Here is a 22,306-nt window from a genome sequence, read left to right on the forward strand (position 1 = left end):
ATATATATGAAGTGGCTTCAGAAAGTTAATGGAAAAATTCCTTTATCTTTTAATTCCACTGTTCCATTAACTGTCTGAAGTGAAGCCCCCTCACGTATATATAAAAGTGTTGGTATAAAATTATAGAAATCTTTATTAAGAAAAATATCAAAATGTGAAGCTGTTGTTTCTCAAAATATCTTCCATTTAGGTGTATACCCTTCTTAAGGTGGTTTTCATCTCTGTAACCCTTACCTGAAAAATTCCGTACCACGTCACAATGACAGTTTTAGCATCCTTGAACATCTCAAATTGTTTCCCTTTGGAATGTTCTTTGAGTTTTTGGAATAAAAAGAAATCTGAAGGGGCAAGATCAAGGCTGTAGGCTGGATGGGGTAAGGTTTCCCACCCAAATTCTCATAGCACAGTTCTTGGTACCCTCAAACAATGAGCAGGTACATTGTTGTAATAAAACATTTCAGTGGTGGAACTTTCCTGGTCTTTTTCTCATCAATGCAGTTTTGAATTTTCTTAAACTTCTCCTTAATAAGCCCTTCCTTGTGTTCATCTATGTCCTTGGAGAAAAAAAAAAAAAAATCTATGAAGATTACCCCTTTGAAGTCCCCAGAACCAGTTACTATGACTTTCTGAGCTGACCTCTCTGTCTTGAATTTCACAGATCTAACAGATTCCTTAAGGAGCTCTGGTAGCGAAGTGGTTACGAATTGGCCTGCTATCCTTAGGCTCAGCAGTTCGAAACTGCCGGCTGTTCTGTGGGAGAAAGATGAGGTTTTCTGCTTCCGTAAAGATTTACAGCCTCGGAAACCCTGTACAGGGTCGCTATGAGTAGGAACCGACTCCATGGCACATAACAACAACAACAACAGCAGATTCCCTGATAAGCCACTGTTTTGATTGGCAACTTTTTTTTTTAGGCAGCCTAATGAGACCAATACAAGTATATTACTGAGAGAACTTGTTTGCAGCCATCCGGTGATCACAGACATATTTAAACACATTTTTTTTTGTTTGGAATCAACCCGTGCATATATGAACTGGAACCCTAGTAGCAATAATTTCTGACTTTGCTTCATGTGCATATGTGTGTGTGTTTAAAATTTTTTGGCACCGTGTAAAAATCATGAGATTATTCAGCTGTACCAGAAACACGAGAAGACAAAGCCTGACTGTATATATTCTTTCCCACATGGTAAAAATCTGCTAGAGCAGTTACAGCTGCCTTCTCTGTTAGAGTGGATATGGACTGGTTGGTTTACTTTGTCCCCACCACTCCTTGTTGTGCTTCACTCTCAACCTGCTTCTCTCACGTAGCATAGTGGTTACGAGTCAGGCTGCTAACCTCAAGTCACCAGTTCGAAACTACCAGCTGTTCTGCGGGAGAAAGATGAGGCTTTCTGCTCCTGTAACGTTTTACAGCCTTGGAAACCCTGTACAGGGTTGCTATGAGTCAGAACCAACTCCACAGCACACTACCTCCACCACCACCACCACCACACACACTTAGAGCCTCGGTATGGCACTGTAGTCTAAGTATTACTGCTAACCATGTTAAGTATAAGGTGGGCAGTTCAAACCCACCAGCCATTCTTGGAAACCCTATAAAGGGTTGCTAGGAGTTGGAACCGACTCAACAGCACACGTGTGTGTGCATACACACACACACTTGTTTATAATGTCTGTTATTAAGAAATATTTTAATATTATATTTAATTTGATTCTTGATGGAGCTTCTTGACTTATGGTGCTCAATGAATGTAATATATATTTTTTATGAAGGAATATTGAAAAAATGCTCCATTTTTTATCCAATGCTGTTTGAACACAATCCCCTTTAACTGTTGCATTATTTTGTCACAAGAAATGATTTGACCATAAGAAACAGAATAGTTATCTGAAATGGCGTGAAGAATAAATGCAGGGAGAAAGAATGATCAAAGTCTTTATATTTAAAAGCAAAATAGAGCAGTATTTGTACAATAGCATACCATGTATGAACTAATTATTTCTACTCTGGTGGGTGGGATGTTTCTTTCTGGGCTAAATTCTTTCTTCACAGTGCCTTGATATTACCATTTTCTTTCATTCCTAACTTTGCCCACGTGTTCATTTACATACCTTATTATTGCTGAGTTTGCTGGGAATTTTTGACTGCTGATTTCAGTAGCACTGTTGCTTCTTTTGTCCCATTATTTGACTCAGATGAAATCAAATAAATGAGTAAAAAATGTTTTCAGTATTCCTGTCAAGTACTGGTCTACAAAAAGAGTAAACATTTTTTTTTTTTTTTAAGGCGTGACCTCTATTCCTACTTTGTTTAAGATCTGAGACACTGATATTCAGGTAATGCTATGACACTGGGCCAAATCCACAAAGTGCACAGTCATAGGTGAGCAGGGCTAGAACTTCGTTGTTCTGAAATGAGTCTAATATTCATTCCACAATATCAAAAATTTTAAATCGGTGGAGATTTTTTAGGAAATGTGCACGTGCTTGTTCCTGCCTATTTTCTGTTAGTAATTAAAGTAGTTGATAAAGAACATATATTGGAAAACAGTAATATAATAATCATGTTGTTGTTGTTGTTAGGTGCTGTCGAGATGCACAATGACTCTTGTAGGGTTTCCGAGACTGTAAACTTTTAAGGAGCAGAAAATCTCATCCTTCTTCTGTGGAGCAGTTTGTGGGTTCAAATCATTGATCTTGTGATTCACAGTGCAGTGCTTATCCTAGGGCTGGTACACTGCTCCTGTAATAGCCATATAGCATTAATATTTAAAAAATTTTAAAGTTCTTGTACCTTAATTAAAAAAAAAAAAAGAAAAAGCATAGACCATAAAGAAAAACAAAGTGCTTCTGGGTCAACAAATATCTGGCAAAGAGGTTAAAAAAAAAGCAAAAACTGCCAATTTTTAAAAAGATTCCTTTTCTCTATATAGGTTTCTGAGTGGTGCAGATGATTAAGCACCTAAAAGGTTAGCCATTGGAACCCACCCAGAAGTGCCTCAGGAGAAAGCTTTGGTGTTCTGTTCTCAAAAGGTCACAGCCATGAAAAACATATTGGAGCAGTGCTTCTCCGTTCATATGGGGTCACCATGGGTCTGGATCCACTTGACAGCAACAATAACAGTAGCAGCAAATAGAATCATAGAATTTTAGGATTGATTCTAAGAATGTTGTTGTTGTGTGCCGTTAGTCAGTCTAAGCTGTAAAGAGTTTCCAAGGAGTGGCTGGTGGGTTCTAACTGCCAACCTTGTGGTTAGCTGTCCATTGCTTATCCTATAGTGCCACACCAGTTAGTACAAATTTTAGATCTTTCCTATGAGAAAATTGAGATCCTGTGATGTAAAATGGTGTTTTCAAAATTTTGCCACTAGTTGGTCATTTAACCTGGAGTAGAAATGGGAAAAAACCCTAGTCCCTGATTGTTTCGTCTCCATCAGTAGTTGGTGGACTGGCTGAGGACATGTCATCCTAGGTTCCCAAAACAATAGTTTACATTACACATAGTATAAAGTGAAAATAAATGCTAAGAAGCAGGACTAAAGTGTTTTGTTTATTCTCTTAATAGGAAAAAAATAATCATACAATAAAAGACTGGATAGTTGAATATTTTGGTTTAGAAAATAGAAATTGGGAAATAAGGAAGAGAATGTTCCTTTGTAGGAGGTGATGGAGAGTTGGGGATAATTTGAAGTTAATGGAAACATTTTGACGGCATGAGAAATATAGCATGTTCTCACTGGTGCTCAGGGATGTTTATTGAATATACTGAGCTGGCAAGCAACTTTAGGGGAGATAGAGTTTATCTTCTCAGCATTAAAACATTTGGTTTCTTGCTTTCTCCAAAAGCTTTGATACTGAAAGGAACATGAATGCTAATTCTAAGAAAACCAAACCAAAACAACAACAGCAAAACCATTGTCATGAAGTCTATTTTGATTCACAGCGACCCTATGTAGAGTTTCTGAGAATGTAAATCTTAACAGGGAGCAGACAGCCTCATCTTTCTCCTGGCTGGAGGGTTTGAACCTTTGGCCTTAAGGTTAGCAGTTAAAGCCACCAAGTACCAGAGACATGCTAGTAATGTTAAACAAAGAACCAGTACAAATGTATCAGTATTTTAGACTTTATTGGCCTGTTGGTACATTTTCCAAATAGCATTATCAATCATTTCAATGTAAAGAAAACAAAAATCCTGAAACAGGACCAATAAATAACATCAAGATAAATGGAGAATAGATTGAAATTGTCAAAGACAATTTTGCTTATATCCATAATCAACATTCATGGAAGCAGCAGCCAACAAATCAAATGACATATTGTTGCATTAGGCAAATCTGTTGCATAGGACTTCTTTAAAGTGTGCAAGAGCAAAGATTAAGGTGAGTCTGATACAAACCATGGTATTTTCGTTATTCATGTGAAAATTGGAAAACGAATAAGGAAGACTATAGCAGATTTGATGCACTTGTGTTATTGTTTGTTGTTGTTGTTGTTAAGTGCTGTCAAGTTGATTCCGACCCATAGCGACCCTGTATAGGGTTTTCAAGGAACAGCTAGTGAGCTTGAACCACTGACCTTGCATTTCAAACGGCCCTGCAGTCTGGCACATTAACCCATAGCACCGCATATGGTTTAGGAGGAGAATATTAAAAATACCATGGGCTGTGGAACAATGACATAGCCATGGAGCGCTAGAGCTGCGAGTGAAGTGTCCGGCTGATATGAAGTGAGACAAGATGCACAAGAACACCCAAACTTGGAGACAGTACACATAAGACCTAGCTTTGATGGCTTGATGATCCAAACTCTAATAGAATAAGATAAAAAAATTCTTTTTGATAAAGGAAACAAGTGTAAATTGCTACAATTTGATGAACTTGACCTATACTTATGGATGTAGTAGCTCAAAATACTGAGAGGTATGAAGTCTTCACATCAAGGATCAGGCCTGTTCCATCTGTACTCAGGGTTGATAGGGATGGCCACCTTAGACATTGGCTACCTAAAATGGGGGTTGAGGTGGAGGCTATAAAGGCATGAAGTGACTGGCTTACAAGTTTTCAAGAGGGAGTTTAATTTCATAGTATGTGCAGGAAGGTAGAATCCCTACTGAATAGTTTTTATCTTGTCTAGATGGGTCTGGTGAAAAGATGTGTGGGTAAGATTCTGATGATTCAATAGTGAGTAATTATTATCATGACTAATTGTGACTGGCACAACTGTAAAGGTAGAAATTTTATAACAAAAGGGGGGAAGTAATTAATCTTACATTCCAGGAACCATTCTAGGACCATCAAGGGAGAAGAGCATGAGGGGAATGTGGGACCCTATCCAGAGAAACAGTAACACCAGAGATGGAGTCAGAGATGATGACATGGAGAGAGATAGTAGCTGAGGACTCTAGACTCATGGAAAGAGAAAGGCTGTGTGCTGGGAGCCAGGAGGCAGGCTTGCAAAATGTTCCCCTTTGGTTGTTTAAATGATTATATATTCCTGAGTGTTTTTGTGTACCTCACACACACACACACACAAACAACAAGACAAAACAGAAGTAAATACTGTTGAATGATAATGCATGGAGGGGATTGTAATCATTGCAATGAAACAATGAGTGTAAAACTGATGTTCTCCCATGTAAACTATTGCTCAATTCATAATAAAAACTTAAAAACTAAAGCTACTGAAAGAAGTGATGAAAGAGCTGAGTTGTATGAGGAAAACAAAATAAAACAAAACCACGGACTGCCAGAACAACACACAAATCTGTGTTGGAAGTATAGCCAGTATGCTCATTAGAAGCCAGGATGTCCAGACTTCGTATATCATACTTTGAACATATTGTCAGGAGGGACCAGTCCCTGGAGAAGACAGCTGCTTGGTAAAGTGGAGGGTCAGTGAAAAAGAGGAAGACCCTCAATGATATGGACTGGTACAGTGACAACATCAATGAACTCAAGCATAACAACAATTGTGAAGATGGCACAGGGTTGGGCAGTGTTTCATGTATAGGGTCACAATGAATAAGAACTGACTTGCTGCCACTTAACAACAGCAGCAAAAAATTATGAATCACTGGTAAAGTTTGAGAACCGGTAATCTTTCTGGGCAGAATATCTTATTGTTGTATTCATATGTGACCATTAGGGAAGAAAATTTTTCCCAAGAGGTTTTTTTCCACTTGCAATGATGATAATTATTTCTATCTAGATAGAAATGATTCAATTTTAAAAATGAATTCCATTCCTATGCCAAAATCTGCAGTGAGTTTGCTTTCTGAGACTTAATGTTCTACTTATTGTTTTCTCTTTTTGTTTGTGTGGGATGACTGACATAACATTAATTATTAACACTGATAAGAATGAAAAGTTGAAAAATATCAGTCTTAGAGAAAAGTCCAAGAAAGAAACAAAAATGAAAAGATAAGTGACTTTTCAATCCTAGTGATGTCTTCATGAGTAATACAGTGGTCTGGGTACAGTAAGTATTTCAGATAATTTCATCACAAACTTTGCTCTTTTCCAGATATTCTGAGCTTCCCATGGGTATGCATGTTTTCCCCCCTAGTTTAATCATTGTTGTCTTTGTTTTTTTAATTTGTAGGAAGAAAAAAAGAAATTTGACAAAGAAACAGAAAAGAACTATAGTCTCATTGATAAACACATGAATTTATCAGCAAAAAAGAAAGATTCACATTTACAAGAGGTATATTTCCCTTTTCTTTCCATTTATTTATAAAATTTAAAATGTAGTACATGTCTTTTTGTTTGTTTGTTTGTTTGTTTGTTTTAATATGATTTTCTTTAGAAACTTTCCATCTAGGATTTAGATGGAAACTTTAGATTTAGAAACTTTCCATCTAGAGAGATGAGGAAAAAATTATTGCCATAAATTAAGGAAAAAAACCCCATAAAATTATTAACACATATTGTAATGATTAATTCAACAAACATTCTTATTAGTAAAAGTTTGAATTCTGAGATTTTTTCCCAAAGAATAGTAATTTTAACCAGCATTATTGAAGAAAAGATATTTTGGGAATAGATTAATTAACTGGTTTTCAAGATTTCTTGATGAAATGAATTGAATTTAATATGATTGTATGGCAGTTTGCTTTTATGTGAGGGCACCATTAATTTTCTTTGAAGATTCAGGAAGTTCTGCTTCATTGGAAAGAGATTGTCTGTTTTACTTGTGTTACTAGACTCATTAATTTTTTGGGGGGAACGAATATTACAGGAAAAAGAAATTAATATTTTTTATGTTCTCTTTCTTTCCTAAATTCCTTGCCACTTTTTTTCAATCCGTCACACACTTGAATGGTTGTTAAGTGCTGCTTCTGACACGTAGCAACCTTATATAAGGTTTCCAAGGAGTGGCTGGTGAGTTTGAACCGCCAACTTTGTGGCTCAAACTGACCTTGTGGTCCAGTGCTTTATTTCACAAATCCACACATACTGTCATTGAAAATAATGCTCTATACAATTGTCAGGGTCTTAGACCAAACCGCAAAAATGGAAAATTTCTCATTTCATTATGTTTTAAGCATGTAAGGAATCTGGACATAAGGCACTTCTATGATGTACATTTATTGTTGCTGTTGTTAAATGCTTAGAGTTGGTTCTGACCCATAGAGGCTGGTGAGCTTGAACCACTGACCTTGTGGATCAAACCAACCTTGCAGTCCAGTGAATTAATCCACAGTGCCACACCAGTACTCTATCAAAATAACACTAACAGCATTAATGCACTGTCACTGAGTCAATTCCAATTCATAGTAAGTCTATATACAGGGTTTCTGAAACTTTCAATCTTTATGGGAGCAGACAGCCTCATCTTTTTCCTGTGTGATGGCTAATGGGTTTAAACTGCTGCCTTTGCAGTTAGCAGTCAAATGCTTATAAACCCATATATATTTAATTGTCCAATATTTAATTGTAAGCCATATTTATGTATATATGTGTTTATTTATTGATTCTTGTTTTTGACATTATCACATGTCACATTTTGTTTTATCTTGGATTCCTTTGATATTTGGACAGCGATTAAGAGTTTATAAAAGACAAAGAACTTTTATACCACTTAATCCTCACTACAGTACTTCAGGTAGATAGAACTCCATTTTCTCCTGATTCCACATTATATAGGAAACCATGCAACTGTTGCATATACCTTCGTTTCCCAGCCTCTGCTGGTTTTGTAATAGCAATTGTTGATCTAATAGGTCCTTGCTCTTTACGCCAGCAATTTTCTGCCTCTATTCTTCCTTGTGTCTATTTTCAGGTATCCTGTAGAGGATTTCCGTATTCAATTAATTTCCATCTCCACCTCACTGTCTTAGGTTTTTCATGCTATAAATTGTGCAGGCAAAATCCTTGAAGTCATCTTTGACCTTTTCTCTCACAGCCAGTTCCATCAGCTTATGGTACCTTCTGGATCCGTTTAGAATATGACCACTTCTTGTGACTCCAGGTTCAGGATGCCAGCCCTATCTCACATGTGGATTACTATAAAAACCTCCTAACTGGTCTCCCCTTACTCATTATTGTAACCCTACCCTACAGTTAATTTTCTGCACAGCAACAAGTTATCCTTGATATCACTCCTCTTTTTTGAAACTGCTCTAGTAGCTACTTGTAGAGGCCCACAGGATCCCATATGATATCTGTTCACCCTGAGCCTCTCCTCCATCCACACTGGTTGGACTGAGACAAACACACTCCTTGTTCAGGGCCTTTGCAGTTGTTTTATGTTCTTCTAAGTACTAAAGAACTTGTATAATCGATTTTGGATTTTTTGTTTGTTTTTTTGTTTGTTTCAAATGATAATATTAACAGAAGGAAACTGTGACAATCCAAGCTCACTATTTTGGTATTTAAAAATAATTCTTAACAGTAACCTCATTCACTAACCACAGTACCTTCTACATCCATCCACATTTCTAAATCCTGTTTAATATTTATACTATAACAAGTATGGATTACTGGGGTAGTTTTGTTGGATCAACACTGGACTACTAACCAAAAGGTTGGTGGTTCAAACCCACAAGTCGCTCCTTGGAAACCCAACATATGGTCACTATGAGTCAGAACTAATTCCAGGTCACTTAGCAACAACATAACAAACAATTGAGAAAATACCATTTCTGTTGATTTTCGTTGCATGGTTTTCTTTCCTGAGAAAGAAAATGATTAGAGAAGTAGGTTCTTTAAATGACTTTGTGTGAAGCTAACCTACTCTCATTATGCATTCTGTAGCAGGAAATGGCCAGAAATGTTCATGTTGAAATTATACATTTGTTAAAGTTAACTTACTTGGTATAGTAATGGCCTTTAGACTCCTGCCAGATTATAGAAATCATCTGTGCTCCTAGATATAGTTTGGATGTCCATGATATTACTGTGAGATATGGCCTACACATGATACCATGGGTTTATGGGGATTTAATCCTGTAGTTCATGGGATAGCAATTTTGGATGCTCAGAACATTAAGCATGTGGGGACAGCACTTGATCAAGCAATGCGAGGGTAATCGCTATAGCAAAAACAACCTGGAGAATTAACTGCCAGAAAAAACTGGTATGGTAAATCTGACCCTGGTAAACTAACAACTGTTGGTGAGGATGTGGAGAAATTGGAATTGCTGGTGGGAGTGCACAATGGTGCCACTACTGTGGAAAACAGTTTGGCGATTCCTCAAAAATTAAACATACCTGACTGTATGACCCAAACAATTTCACTCCTAGCTGTACAACCACGAGGCATGAAAGCAGGCTTTCTAACAGATATGTGTACATTAGTGGTCATTGCAGTCTCGTCACAGTAGCCCAATGGTGTCCATCAGCAGATGAGTAGAAAAATAAAAGTTCTGTGACCATACAATGGAGTATTACTCAGCCATAGAGTGAAATAATTCTGACATACAGTACGACATAGAAGGACCATAAGAACATTATGCTGGCCTAAAGGGGATAGATGTAAATAGTGATATATGCACAACCTTGGAGTAATAACAGTGTTCTATGTGTCAGATACATAGATTGAGACATAGGCTGAATGAGTAAGGGAGGAAAAATTATGTCCCATGTCCCCCTCCCCCACTCCACACACATACTTAAATGTGATGCTGGTGTCATTTTCTTGAAGGGTCTTTCCTGATGAGCATAAAATGAAAGAAATCATCCTTAACTCATAATATATTCCTTCATTTTATTAAATAACAAAACTACATTGTTTTTGATGAGAATTGCTGTGTATTAACTGTGGGGGAATGAATTGCCATACTAATTTATTAGAAACACAAAGATGTCATAATTTGGAGTTGTTTTAGGCAGAAGTTTTCATTTTGGTTTAGGAGTCCTGGTGTGGCACTGTAGTATAAAGCACTGGACTGCAAGGCCAGTTTGAACAACAAGGTTGGTAGTTCAAATTCACCAGCCGCTCCTTGGAAACCCTATACAGGGGCACTATGAATTGAAACTGACTTGAGGATACTTAAAAACAACAACAACACTTTTAATCTGTTATATCTAAATATTTTTTTACTTAAAAAATAAAAAGCATCTAATGCTAAAAAAGCATGCTACTTATATGTGTTGCTGTTGTTAAGTGCCATTGAATCAGTTCTGACCCATAGCGACCCTTTATAGGGATTCTGAGGAGCGGCTGGTGAGCTTGACCCACCAACCTTGTGGTTCAAACCGACTTTTCAGTCCAGCGCATTAATCCACAGTGCCACACCAGCACTCCTTACTATGTGTTAGAGAAGTACTTTTTAAAGTTAATCAAGCCAGATTAGGGAAAGTATCACATAAGAGTGGTTTCTAGGATGAGAATGCTTCCTCTGCTCTGCCTCCCAGGAACTGTGTGTTTTGTTCTCTCGGTGTGTCTTGTAGAGAAGACAAACTGGAACTTTTTGGGGGAATAACCTCCTGCCCAGCTGGTGCCCCTTTATTCCCAGAGGCTCGTAGATAGAATTAAGGAGATGACTACCTGCAGATGGGCTTCAAGCCTGGGTCTGCCTTTACGAGCCAAGTTCTTGAGATGGTGCCACCATCATCGCTTACTCTGGGTGCTGAGGTGACTGGAATTTCCCGGTCCTCTTGCTCAGGCAAGAAGCTTTGGTGGCTCAGTGGTTTCTAAACATATGATTTCTAGCTGAAAGGTTGGTGATGGGAGAAAGACCTGATGATCTGTGCCCGATTTATGGGCTAGGAATCCTATGAGGCAGTTTTACTCTGCCATGTAGAGGCGCTGTGAGTTGCAAACCAAAAACAGTTCACTCAGGCAAACTTCATTTTTAGGAGCTTTGTTAATTGAAATGAAATTTGTCATCTTTTAATTTTTAAAAACAATCTCTCCCTCTTTCTTTTTTGGTGTATATATGAGGGGATTTCAAAAAGTTCTTGGAAAAATGGAATTAAAAAATAATGGATTCCAACTCCCCTAACTTTTTGAAGGCACTTCGAGTATGTGTGTGTGTATATAGTATAATTATTTTCCTTGTCAGCATTCTTCATGTGTACAGTTTAATGACATTAGTTGTGTGGTGCTGTGGGTTAATGTGGCAGACTGCAAAGCCGCTTGAATTGTTTGAACTGCAAGGTCGGTGGTTCAAGTTCACCAGTTGCTCCTCGGAAACCCTATATAGTGTCGCTATGGGTTGGAATCGACTCAATGGCAGTTAACAGATAACAGGGAGCCCTAGTGGCGTTGTAGGAATGTTTACGGTGTTGTTTAACCATTGTCATCATCTGTTTGCACATTTTCCCATCTTTCTTGATGGAAGTTCAGTGGTGTTTATATGATTTTGATTTTATGTATGTGGTTCAACTTCATTTGTCAACTGTGGATTTTTCATTAAAGAAAGTTTTGCTGTCTGGTGTTCAAATCTTTTGGGGTCCACCTTCTCAACAGAACAAGTTTTCATATTCACATTTGGCAAACTTTTTCTGTAAAGGTCAGATAGTAAATCCTTTGGTCTTTGGGAGCCATAAAGTCCCTGTTGCCACTATTCAATTCCTTTATTATAGATGGAAAGTACTAGAGATGATACACAAATGAAAGTAGCTGTGTTCTATTACAACTCTATATACAAAAATAGAGAGTAGGCTCTATTTGGTCTATGGGCTGAGCTGTAGTTTGCTGACTCCTAATATAAGGTATCACTACTTGACCTGCATCACTTATTTTAACATAGGCAGACATCCAAGTGGAGCAAAATCGGCAACACTTTTATGAGCTGTCTCTTGAATATGTATGTAAACTTCAGGAAATCCAAGAAAGAAAGAAGTTTGAGTTCGTGGAACCTGTGAGTATTATAGCCAGTTGATCTACCAATAAGGTTTTTTTGTAATATAATAGAAATATTTCCATCTTAGATTTCAACGTAAAATAAGGTGTTGTGAGTTATGGGTTCAGATAAAATAAGGCATCATAAGTATAATTATTTTCCCTGTCAGCATTCTTCATGTGTACATAAGTTATGGGCTCAGGTAGCCACGAAGTCAAGGAATTACCCTGAAACCCATAGTTGTGAGCTTATTTGCCCAGCAACATGTAATGAATGATAATCCTGTTGCTACGTGCTCTCCAGTATCCTGCCTCAGGTGCTATTTCTGCCATCTTCACTAGAGTCCTGGTGTGGTGCTATGGAATAAGCACTGGAATGCTAACCACAAGGTCGGCGGTTCAAATCCACCAACTGCTACTAGGAAACTTTAGACAGGGTTGCTGTGAGATGGAGCTGACTCAATGGCACTTAACAACAGTTGTGGCACCACCCTTAAAGACAAAATACTTGGAAAGAAATTATTTTAGAATGTGAATGAGGATTTGGGGGATAATATCAATTCTACTAAAGTTTGTTTCCAAAGAAAGCAAATCAGTCCAAACTTTGATACTTTAAATAATGATTGGGAACAAATTTGTTTTAGAAACTCATATTGCTCATGGCAATTTAAGTGGAGAACCCAGTGCATGTAACATTTGAAATATCTTGTGAGTTACTCTAACATTTCTTTGTTTTAAAAGCTCCTGACCTTTGTTTGTGTTTATATGGATATTTTCTAATAGCTTTAGTTAGGTATATCTTCTGCATCAAAATTTAGAGTCTTATTCTGTGGGTCTGTAAGGATGAATCAGGCTGTGAACCGCAAGGTCAGCAGCTCGAAACTACTGCTCTGCGGGAGGAAGATGAAGCTTTCTGCTCCTGTAAAGATATACAGCCTCAGAGACCCTGTTCAGGGTCGCTATGGATCGGAACCTACTCGACGGCACTTAAGAACAACATTCTGTGGGTCTGTAGTATAAAAAGAGATTGAGAAGCACTGGAATGCAGGATTCTCAAGATCAATATTTAATCTTCATGTAGAATTGTTTGCGTGTGATGTTTTTAACAACTTAATTGAGTTATAGTCATTTGCTTAAGCTGTGAGTGATTTTGAGAAATTTTAAGAATACTGATTAAATATAAAAATTAGCATCTATGAAGGTATGGTATGGTTAAACCTTAAAATTTATTTTTAATGTGAATTACTAACAGCCTACATGTATTGAATATTTACAACGAGACCCCATTTTTCTAAGTTCTTTGCTGTGTTTGCTCACAGTAGCTTAATGAGGAGATAGTTTTATTACTTCATTCAGCAACTAATGAAATTAGAGAAACTCTCAGTAATTTGTCCAGGTCTTAATAAGAAGTCATGGCTACAGTTGGAAATTGACCTTGCATTGTCCATCTGGCAGCAGGGCCTCAACTTCATAATCACTAGATTATACTGTATTCCAGTGGCATTTCTATGGAAAATAGCACCTATCCCAGTTAGTTTTAAATTGCAGAAGAATCTCTCACAGCTGGTGCTAGAAACTACTCAAGTGGCTCCCAGGTCAGGGGCTGTAACCTGCCATACTCTAGATAGGACTCTTCTGCTTTCTGAAGAAAATCAGTTTCAGAGTTTCCTTAACTCTGACCTCAGATAACTTTTGCTCACTTCAAATTTACTTTCATGTGGGATAGAGCAGCTGCCCTCTAATCAAGAGGAGCAGGTTGGGCTAATTATAGCCCTTAGGATGCCCCTCTCTGCCCCTGGGCAAGTCACTGAACATCCTTGTCAACAAAACAGAGAGGTTACACTAGAACTTGCAAAAACAGAAAGGATGCCATTTGAGAAAGACTTTTGACTCCTTGCTTCAATGATTTTGCTTTCTTACAGATTATATTGACCTGCAGTGATAGGATTTCAATTATAAATGAAAATAGGGATTCTTTTGACTACAGAGAACAAATGGGTGATTTCAAAGTACATTTCTCCCATATAGCATTAGTATAAAAATATGCTCTGATATTTAAGGGGGAAAATCACATTTTCTATAGGAACAATTTAGAAATAATGTGAATTCATTGAATGTGAGTGACTTCCTTTTAATTATTTTACTTCACTAGAATACCCAAGAGATGAGAAGGGACATACTCAACTGTTTTTCTTTTTCTGTTCATATACCCCTCCTGAGATTTTGCCATGCTAATGTTATTTTTTCTCCTTTGTTTTAGATGCTGTCATTTTTTCAAGGAATGTTTACTTTCTATCATCAGGGACATGAGCTTGCCAAAGACTTCAATCACTACAAAATGGAACTACAGATCAACATTCAGAATGTAAGGAAAGATGTCTGGCAGAGATATATTTTTGATCTAGATCATATGAAAAGAAAGGAAGACTGCGAGCTGTTGGTACTAGAAACTGAGGTTACATTGCCACCTCCTGGTCAATGCTCAGTATAACAGACTGGTCTCCAGATAGTTGAGACTCCAGAAATTCTGCCACCTGGTGGCTTTCCTGGCTGTTCCTGGGACAGTGTACAGATAAGGTTTTGCATATAATTTAAGTCACTTAGCATGAAACGGATAAATGAAAACTACTATACTGTACATTTAGATGATAATGATCTAAATCTCCTTCCGGTTAGCTGTAGCTCTCACTTTAATTTTTTAATTTCCAGATAGATTTAGGATTAGGTGGAATTTCTTTCCTTCATGTTGTGTACATTTACAAATGTATTGGGCATTCACAGTTGCAATTGGTTTTTAATGCAACTGGTTATTACTATAACTGTATATGTATGTGATTTTGATCAGAAATTGACAAGGGTTTTTGCTTCTATCATGTTAGTTGATTTTGGAAGATTATATTTAGCATAATTTGAGCCCTTATTAGAGCTAGTGCCATAATTTTACGACAGATGTATAGCACATATAGAAGACTCTTAAGTAGAAAGATGGGCAGCTCTATGGTGTCCTTTTCTTATTCTTATAAACTTAAGATGTCGAGGTTGAGTGGCTTTGGCATAGATTTCTTCCTTAAGGTTTTTGTACAGTTCCCTAACCTTGGAAATGTTGGAAATAAGATAACATAGCCTCTTATGTTTTGTTCACATGTGTCACACATTTTCAGGTTGGGCATTCAGCTGGGTTACTATTTGAGACTTTGAGTAGATACTTTTTTTGTTTTTGTGGTTCCTAGACCAGTGAAGACCATATAAAAATATATTGTGAGTTTAAAAAAAATATCTAAATGTGTGTTTATAGATTAGTCCAGTTCACCTCAAATTTGTCCCTCCAGGTAGTTCAGTGTAATGTTGCTATGAATTTTCAGAAGACTTTTGCAGGTGGCAGAACATAGTGTTATAAAAGGAACATTAGGTAGTTAATTCGGTAGAAGGTTAGATTATAATCTGGCCTTTTTTTCCCCCTTTTCTTTCCTATCTGGCTAATAACTTGTAGAAAGTTGTTTTTTCTGCCTGAATTTCATATGTCATACAGTGCCTGAATGAGAAGTCCCAGGCACAATTGGGAGCAATATTTGTAGGGCCCAGTGCAGGATAAAAATGTGGAGCCCTTTGTTAAAAACTTATTAAGAATTTTAAGACACTGACAGCAGAGCATTAGGCGCAGTGTGGGGACCTTGTGAGCACAGGACCCTGTGTATCTGCACAGGCTACCTGCTCATAAAGGCAGGCCTACCTTCAGATATGTGGTCAAATGTAAGGCCTGAGAGTTACTGAGGGGCTTTTGTGAAACTCTTTCTGCACAGCTTTTATATGTGTGGAAGTACACTTCTAACAAACCTAATAGAATAGCAACAACAACAATGGGAGTTGCCTTGCTTATAGTTTTTTATTGCCTTACTTATAGCTTTACGTTATATAAACAAAAATCATTTCAGAGAGATTCATTATTTGCCTGTCAATAAACTCTTGCTGGCTGGCTGGCTGGCTGTGTGCTATTGAGTTGGTTCTGATTCACAGCAACCCTATATAGGGTTTCAGAGACTGGATGTCTTTACAGGAGCAGAAAGCCTCATCTTTCTCCTGCGGAGCACCTGGTAAACATCTTATACAAAACTTGTAAAGAAGAAATCATTTGAAAATGTTTCACAAGATGATCAGGTTCATACCCTTAAATACTCACATAGTAAGAACTTACTCATACATCAATCATAATGTCTGTTCCCAAAGAAAGGTGGACAGAGAACAATTTACTGAAGAGAACCTGTTTCTGAATCTGTTGAAACTTAAAGAACTGTAATCAGTCCATTTTCCTAAATCCTCGATCTCTCCTCTAAATATTCCTCTTTTGATTTGTTTGAGTTTTGATTTTTTTCTGAGACCACTGCTGTTCCGGGGACCTTTTTAAGTCAATGCTGTTTTTCTCCCCATCTTAATTTCAGTCTCCAGAACACCTGATCTAGATGTCTTCTTTGTTCTCAAGGTTTGCTTTTTAAGTAGTTATTTTTCCTTTCCGAAATACCAACATCTTTGAAACTTGTCACCCACACTAAATTTTCTGCTGTACCTCAGTGTTGCTTTAATTTACTTATCTCTCAGCCAAGAATGGGTATAAGAAGAATTTTATACCCTAGTAATGTCAGTTTTCAGTATATTAAAGGAAAAGAGCTGCCTATATTAAACTACACATTGCTGAAGAATCTCAGTTATATGTTATTTTTTGTGCAGTTATTTGAGGAAATAGCCAAAAGTATTAAAACTATAAGGCAGTAGGAGAGCAGTGCTGGTCCATGGTTGAGTGTTCTCCTCCCATGTAGGACACTTGGCCAGTGAACATCAGTGGAGGCTTGCTGCTTGAGGTGATGATGAACAGGTTTTAATGGAGCTTCCGGACAAAGATGAACTAGGTAAAAAAAACCCTAGCAATCTACTTCTGAAAAACAGCCAGTGAAAACTCTATGGATCCTAGCAGTTGGATCACAACAGTTTGAACCTATTGTGTATTGGGTTGTCCTGAGTCAGGGACCTACTCAGCGGCAGCTGACAACATAATACAGTATACCCCACTACAGGTAAGCTGCTTCTGTAAAGATAACAAATCCCCTGCCATCAAGTTGATTCTCACTTGAAGTGGCACTACAGGACAGAGTAGAACTGCCCCATAGGGTTTTCCAGGCTGTAAATCTTTGTGGAAACAGACTTCTTTGTCATTCTCCATCAGGGCCACTGAAGGATTCCAATCAAGGGTTTTCCAGTTAGCATCTCAATGCATAACGCATGGAGCCACCAGGGCATTCTATAAAGACCACAGCCTTGGAAATTCTTATGGGGAAGCTCTGCTTTGTCCTATAGGGTTGCTATGAGTCAAAATCTATAGCAAAGAGTTTGGGATTTGGTGGCATAAGGAAACATATCCAAATGTTCAAGTTAACTGTCTCTGTATTATAATATTAGACATAGCTTGGTCAACTTTTTAGTAATTTGATATAGCAAAATTGTTTTATAATTAGAAAAAGATAAATGTGATAGAAAAGCAAAAGCCTAGTTTCCTCCAACTAGCTACACCTTTTCTATTGTAAAAATGATACTTTTTTCAGATGACTTTTAGAAAATGTGCTTTTCAGAAGGATGTAAATTGCATCAAACTTAAAGATGTTTAAAAAATGAATTTTTAAATTTAGTGATCTCTATCCCCAAAAGGATTTGGGGAGATGAGAATACAAATCTTATTGAAAGATAGTATAACGTTGGGAATTTTATGATTCATAAAGAGTCCTGTTGTTGTTAAGTTCTGTCGACATGATTCTGATTCATAGCCACCCTGTGTAGGGTTTCCGAGGAGTGGCTGATGGGTTTGAACCACTGACCTTGTGGTTAGCAGTTAAGTGTTTATCCAAAGAGTCCCTGCTGCTGCCCTGAGCTGTTGAGTCAGTTCTGACTCATAGCTACCTACATAGGATTTCTGAGGCTGTAAATCCTTACGGGAGCAGAAAGCCTCATTTTTTTCCCTCAGACTGACTGGTAGATTCGAACTTAGCAGCCCAATGCGTAACCAGTGGGTTACACTACCAGGGCTCCTAAAGAGTCCCTAAGAGATACTATTCAGGAAAGGTTAAGTCAGGGTTGTATCCTTTCTCAATCTGTACACTGAGCAAATAACCTGAAAAGCAGTACTGTATGAAGAAGAATGCTGTATCAGGATTGGAGTAAGACTCATTAACAGCCATATGCAGATGACACTACTTAGCTTGCTGAAAGTGAAGAGGACTTGAAGCATTTACTGATGAATAATTCAGCATGAATTTTACACCTCAACATAAAGAAAACAAAAATCCTCACAATTGAACCAATAAGTAGCATCGTAATAAATGGAGAAAAAATTCAAGTTGTCAAATACTTCATTTTACTTGGATTCGCAGTCAACATCTACAGAAACAGCAGTCACGAAATCAAATGATGTATTGCATTGGGCAGATCTGCAGAAGACCCCTTTCAAGTTTAAAAGAGCAAAGATGTCACTTTGAAACTAAGATGTGCCTGACTGAAGCAATGATGTTTTCAGTTGCCTAATATGCATGCGAAAGCTGGACAATGAATAAGGAAGATAGGAGAAGAATTGATGCATTTGAATTGTGGTGTAGAACAATATTGAACGTACCATGTACTGCCAGAAGAACAAACAAATCTGTACTACCAGAATGCTCCTTAGAAACAAGGATGACCAGACTTCGTCTTTCATACATCATGCTTTGGACATGTCTCTGGAGAAGGACAACATGCTTAATGGAAGAAGATCACCAACAAGATGCATTGGCACAGTGGATGCAACAGTGGGCTCAAACATAAAGCACTTGTGAGGATGGCACAGAACTGAGTAGTGTTTGGTTCTGTTGTGCATAGGGTCACTATGAGTCACAACCGGCTAGATGGCACCTAACAACAATAACAAGAAAGACTAAAAACTGGTTAAGAAGAATTTAAAAACATGGGTACATGTTTTATTAAAATGTTATGTGAGCGAAGTACAGTATCAAAATGATAAACTATATTATGGTAAAGAAAAAAAGAAAGAAAGAGATTGAAATTGCATTCATTGTCAAAAAGAACAAAAAGCCCAGTTAATACCACTATTATTAAAATTTACACACCAACTGCTAAAGCCAGAGAGGATGAAATAGAAGAATGCTACCAACGTCTTCAATCTGATATTGATCAAACATGCAATCAAGATGTATTGATCATTACTGGTGATTGGAATGCAAAGGTTGGGAGCAAAGAAGAAGGATCAGTAGTTGGAAAATATGGCCTTGGTGATAGAAATGATGCTGGAGAACGCATGATAGAATTCTGCAAAACCAATGATTTGTTCATTTCAAATACCTTCTTTAGACAGCATAAGAGACAACTATATACATGGACCTCACTAGATGGAATACATAGAAATAAAATTGACTACATCTATGGAAAGAGATGATGCAAAAGCTTCATATCATCAGTGAAAACAAGGCCAGGGTCAGACTGTGGAAAAGACCATCAATTACTCATATGCAAATTCAAACTGAAGCTGAAGAAAATGAAAACAAGTCCACAAGAGCCAAAATATGAACTTGAATATATCCTACCTGAATTTAGAGATTATCTAAAGAACAGATTTGATACATTAAACACCGAAAACCAGAAGAGTTGTGGGATGACATCAAGAACATTATACATGAAGAAAACAAAAAAGTCATTGAGAAGACAAGAAAGAAGAAAAGGTCAAAATGGATGTCAGCAGAGATACTGAAACTTGCCCTCCAGCATAGAGATGCTAAAGCAAATGGAAGAAATAAGGAAGTCCAAGAGCTGAACAGAAAATTTCAAAGATCAGCTCAAGAAGATAAAGCCAAATTTCACAATAAAATGTTCAAAGATCTGAAATCAGAAAACCAGAAAGGAAGAACACGCTCAGCATTTTTCAACCTGGGGAAACTGAAGAAAAAATTCAAGCCTTGACTTTCATTATTGAAAGATTCTCTGGGCAAATTATTGAATGATGCAGACAGTATCAAGAGAAGATGGAAGGAATACACAGAGTCACTGTACCAAAAGGAAATGGTTAATGTTCAACGATTTCAAGAGGTAGCATATGATCAAGAGCCAATGACACTGAAGGAGGAAGTCCAAGGTGCATTGAAGGAATTGGCAAAAAACAAGGCACCAGGAATTTATGGGAAAAAAATTTAAACCTTTCAAGAAAGTGAGGCAGCACAGGAGGCACTCACTCATCTCTACCAAGAAATTTGGAAGACAACTACCTGGCCTCTGTGTAGTCAATAAAGTATTCTTTGTTTTTAGCCAAGATCCATCTAGGATGGCCAAACTTCGTCTCTCATACTTCGGACATATTGTCAGGAGGGACCAGTCGCTGGAGAAGGATATCATGTTTGGTAAGGTGGAGGGTCAGAGAAAAAGAGGAAGACCCCCAACGAGCTGGATTGGCCAAGTGGCAGCATCGATGGACTCAAGCATGGCAACAGTAGTGAGGTTGGCCCAGAATGGGGCAGTGTTTTGTTCTGCTGTGCATAAAGTCACAATGGGTCAGTACTGACTTGATGGCACCTAACAACAACAACAACAACATCGTCTTATACAATTAAAATGTAAAGTTGTCACAGACTTCGGAGATGTCAAAGATTCTAGCCGTCCTACATTTTTGTGTGTGTTGAAATAAAAAAATGTAGGTTCCACTCTTAGTTATCTACTGCAGGTATAATAGAAATACCACAAGTGAGTGGCTTTAGCAAACAGAGCTCCTCTCCCTCCCTCCCTCTCCCCCTAGTTTAAGAGGGTTGAAGTCTGATTTCAAGTTATCAGCTCTAGGTGAATGGTTTCTTTTTTTGTTGGCTCTGGAAGAAGGTCCTTGTTTTGTTTGTTTTTGAATTTTGATTCCTGGGTGATTTTCATGTGGCTTCCCATCTCTCTTCCCCCATCTTGACTCACTTCCTTGCAGTCTAGGATCAGGAAAGGCATCTCTCTCCCCCCCCCCCCATCCCCCCCAACCCCCACAGAAGCAAGATCATTTTCATTCTGCCATAACATGTACTTACACATCTTCACCTTGGAAATGGAGCACTTCAAGTTTTAGTCAGGTTTGATGATTCCTTCTTCACTCTCACAATTTTGACACTGTGGCCAGAAGTTTTTTCAGCAATTGCTTTGAGTTCAGTGTTCAGTGCATCCCTAACTGCACAGATTTGGGAGTAGTGGATGTAGCTGACGCTGGTCTATCACCAGTACGCCATCAAGAGGTCTGAGGAGAAAGCAAGTTGGTCCGAATCCTGAGGACAACATCAATGTTGGTGCAGCCAGCTGCCCAGCAGAGGCCACTTGCTGGCTTTTAAAATATTCTTTATATCTTAAAAGAGATAGACTCAAGATACACCTTACAACGGAGTTGAGAAAGGATGGAAGGAGGGAAGGTGGAATGGGATTCAGAACCACAGGGAGGAACTGTTGTTGCATGGATGGGAATGCACTTATTGAGATTAAACGAAGTGTGTGATTTGTTGAATGTAAAACTGATAATCTTGTGTATGCACCTTCATGCGATTCATAATAAAAAATAAAAAAGATCCACCTTACAATAATCTTGCTTCATTGACATTGACATAGTAAACATAGCCTATTCATAAATGGGATAGAACCACAGGCAGAGTTTAGGATTTACAGCTCACATTTTTTTTGGTCACAATCCAGTCCATAAAATTCCACCCTTCCCCCTTTCCAAATTTATGTCCCTTTTACATGTGAATCACATTTACCCCATCACATCATTCTAAAAGTCTTAAATCTACTCTGTGTCTAAAATCTCATTTCCTAAAACATCTAAATCAAAAATAGGTAAGGTGATCACCACTCCTATTCAATATTGTGCTGGAAGTGTTCGAGCTATACGGCATGATAAAGAAATCAAAGGCATCCAAACTGGCAAAGAGGAAGTAAACCTCTCCTTATTTGCAGACGATATGATCCTATATAT

General features: G+C 37.8%; 1 protein-coding gene across 1 annotated transcript in view; it reads left to right on the forward strand.

Annotated features, from left to right (window-relative positions):
• ARHGAP10 (Rho GTPase activating protein 10) overlaps window positions 1-22,306 on the forward strand; it is a 483,306-nt gene that overhangs the window by 173,599 nt on the left and 287,401 nt on the right. Inside the window, exons 5-7 of the mRNA XM_006870868.1 lie at window positions 6,604-6,705; window positions 12,200-12,310; window positions 14,552-14,656. Coding sequence (XP_006870930.1) covers window positions 6,604-6,705; window positions 12,200-12,310; window positions 14,552-14,656 — 318 coding nt within the window. The remainder of the gene's footprint in view (window positions 1-6,603; window positions 6,706-12,199; window positions 12,311-14,551; window positions 14,657-22,306) is intronic.

The sequence above is a fragment of the Chrysochloris asiatica genome, unplaced genomic scaffold (genome assembly GCF_000296735.1).
Source record: "Chrysochloris asiatica unplaced genomic scaffold, ChrAsi1.0 scaffold00155, whole genome shotgun sequence".
NCBI classification, from domain to species: domain Eukaryota; kingdom Metazoa; phylum Chordata; class Mammalia; order Afrosoricida; family Chrysochloridae; genus Chrysochloris; species Chrysochloris asiatica.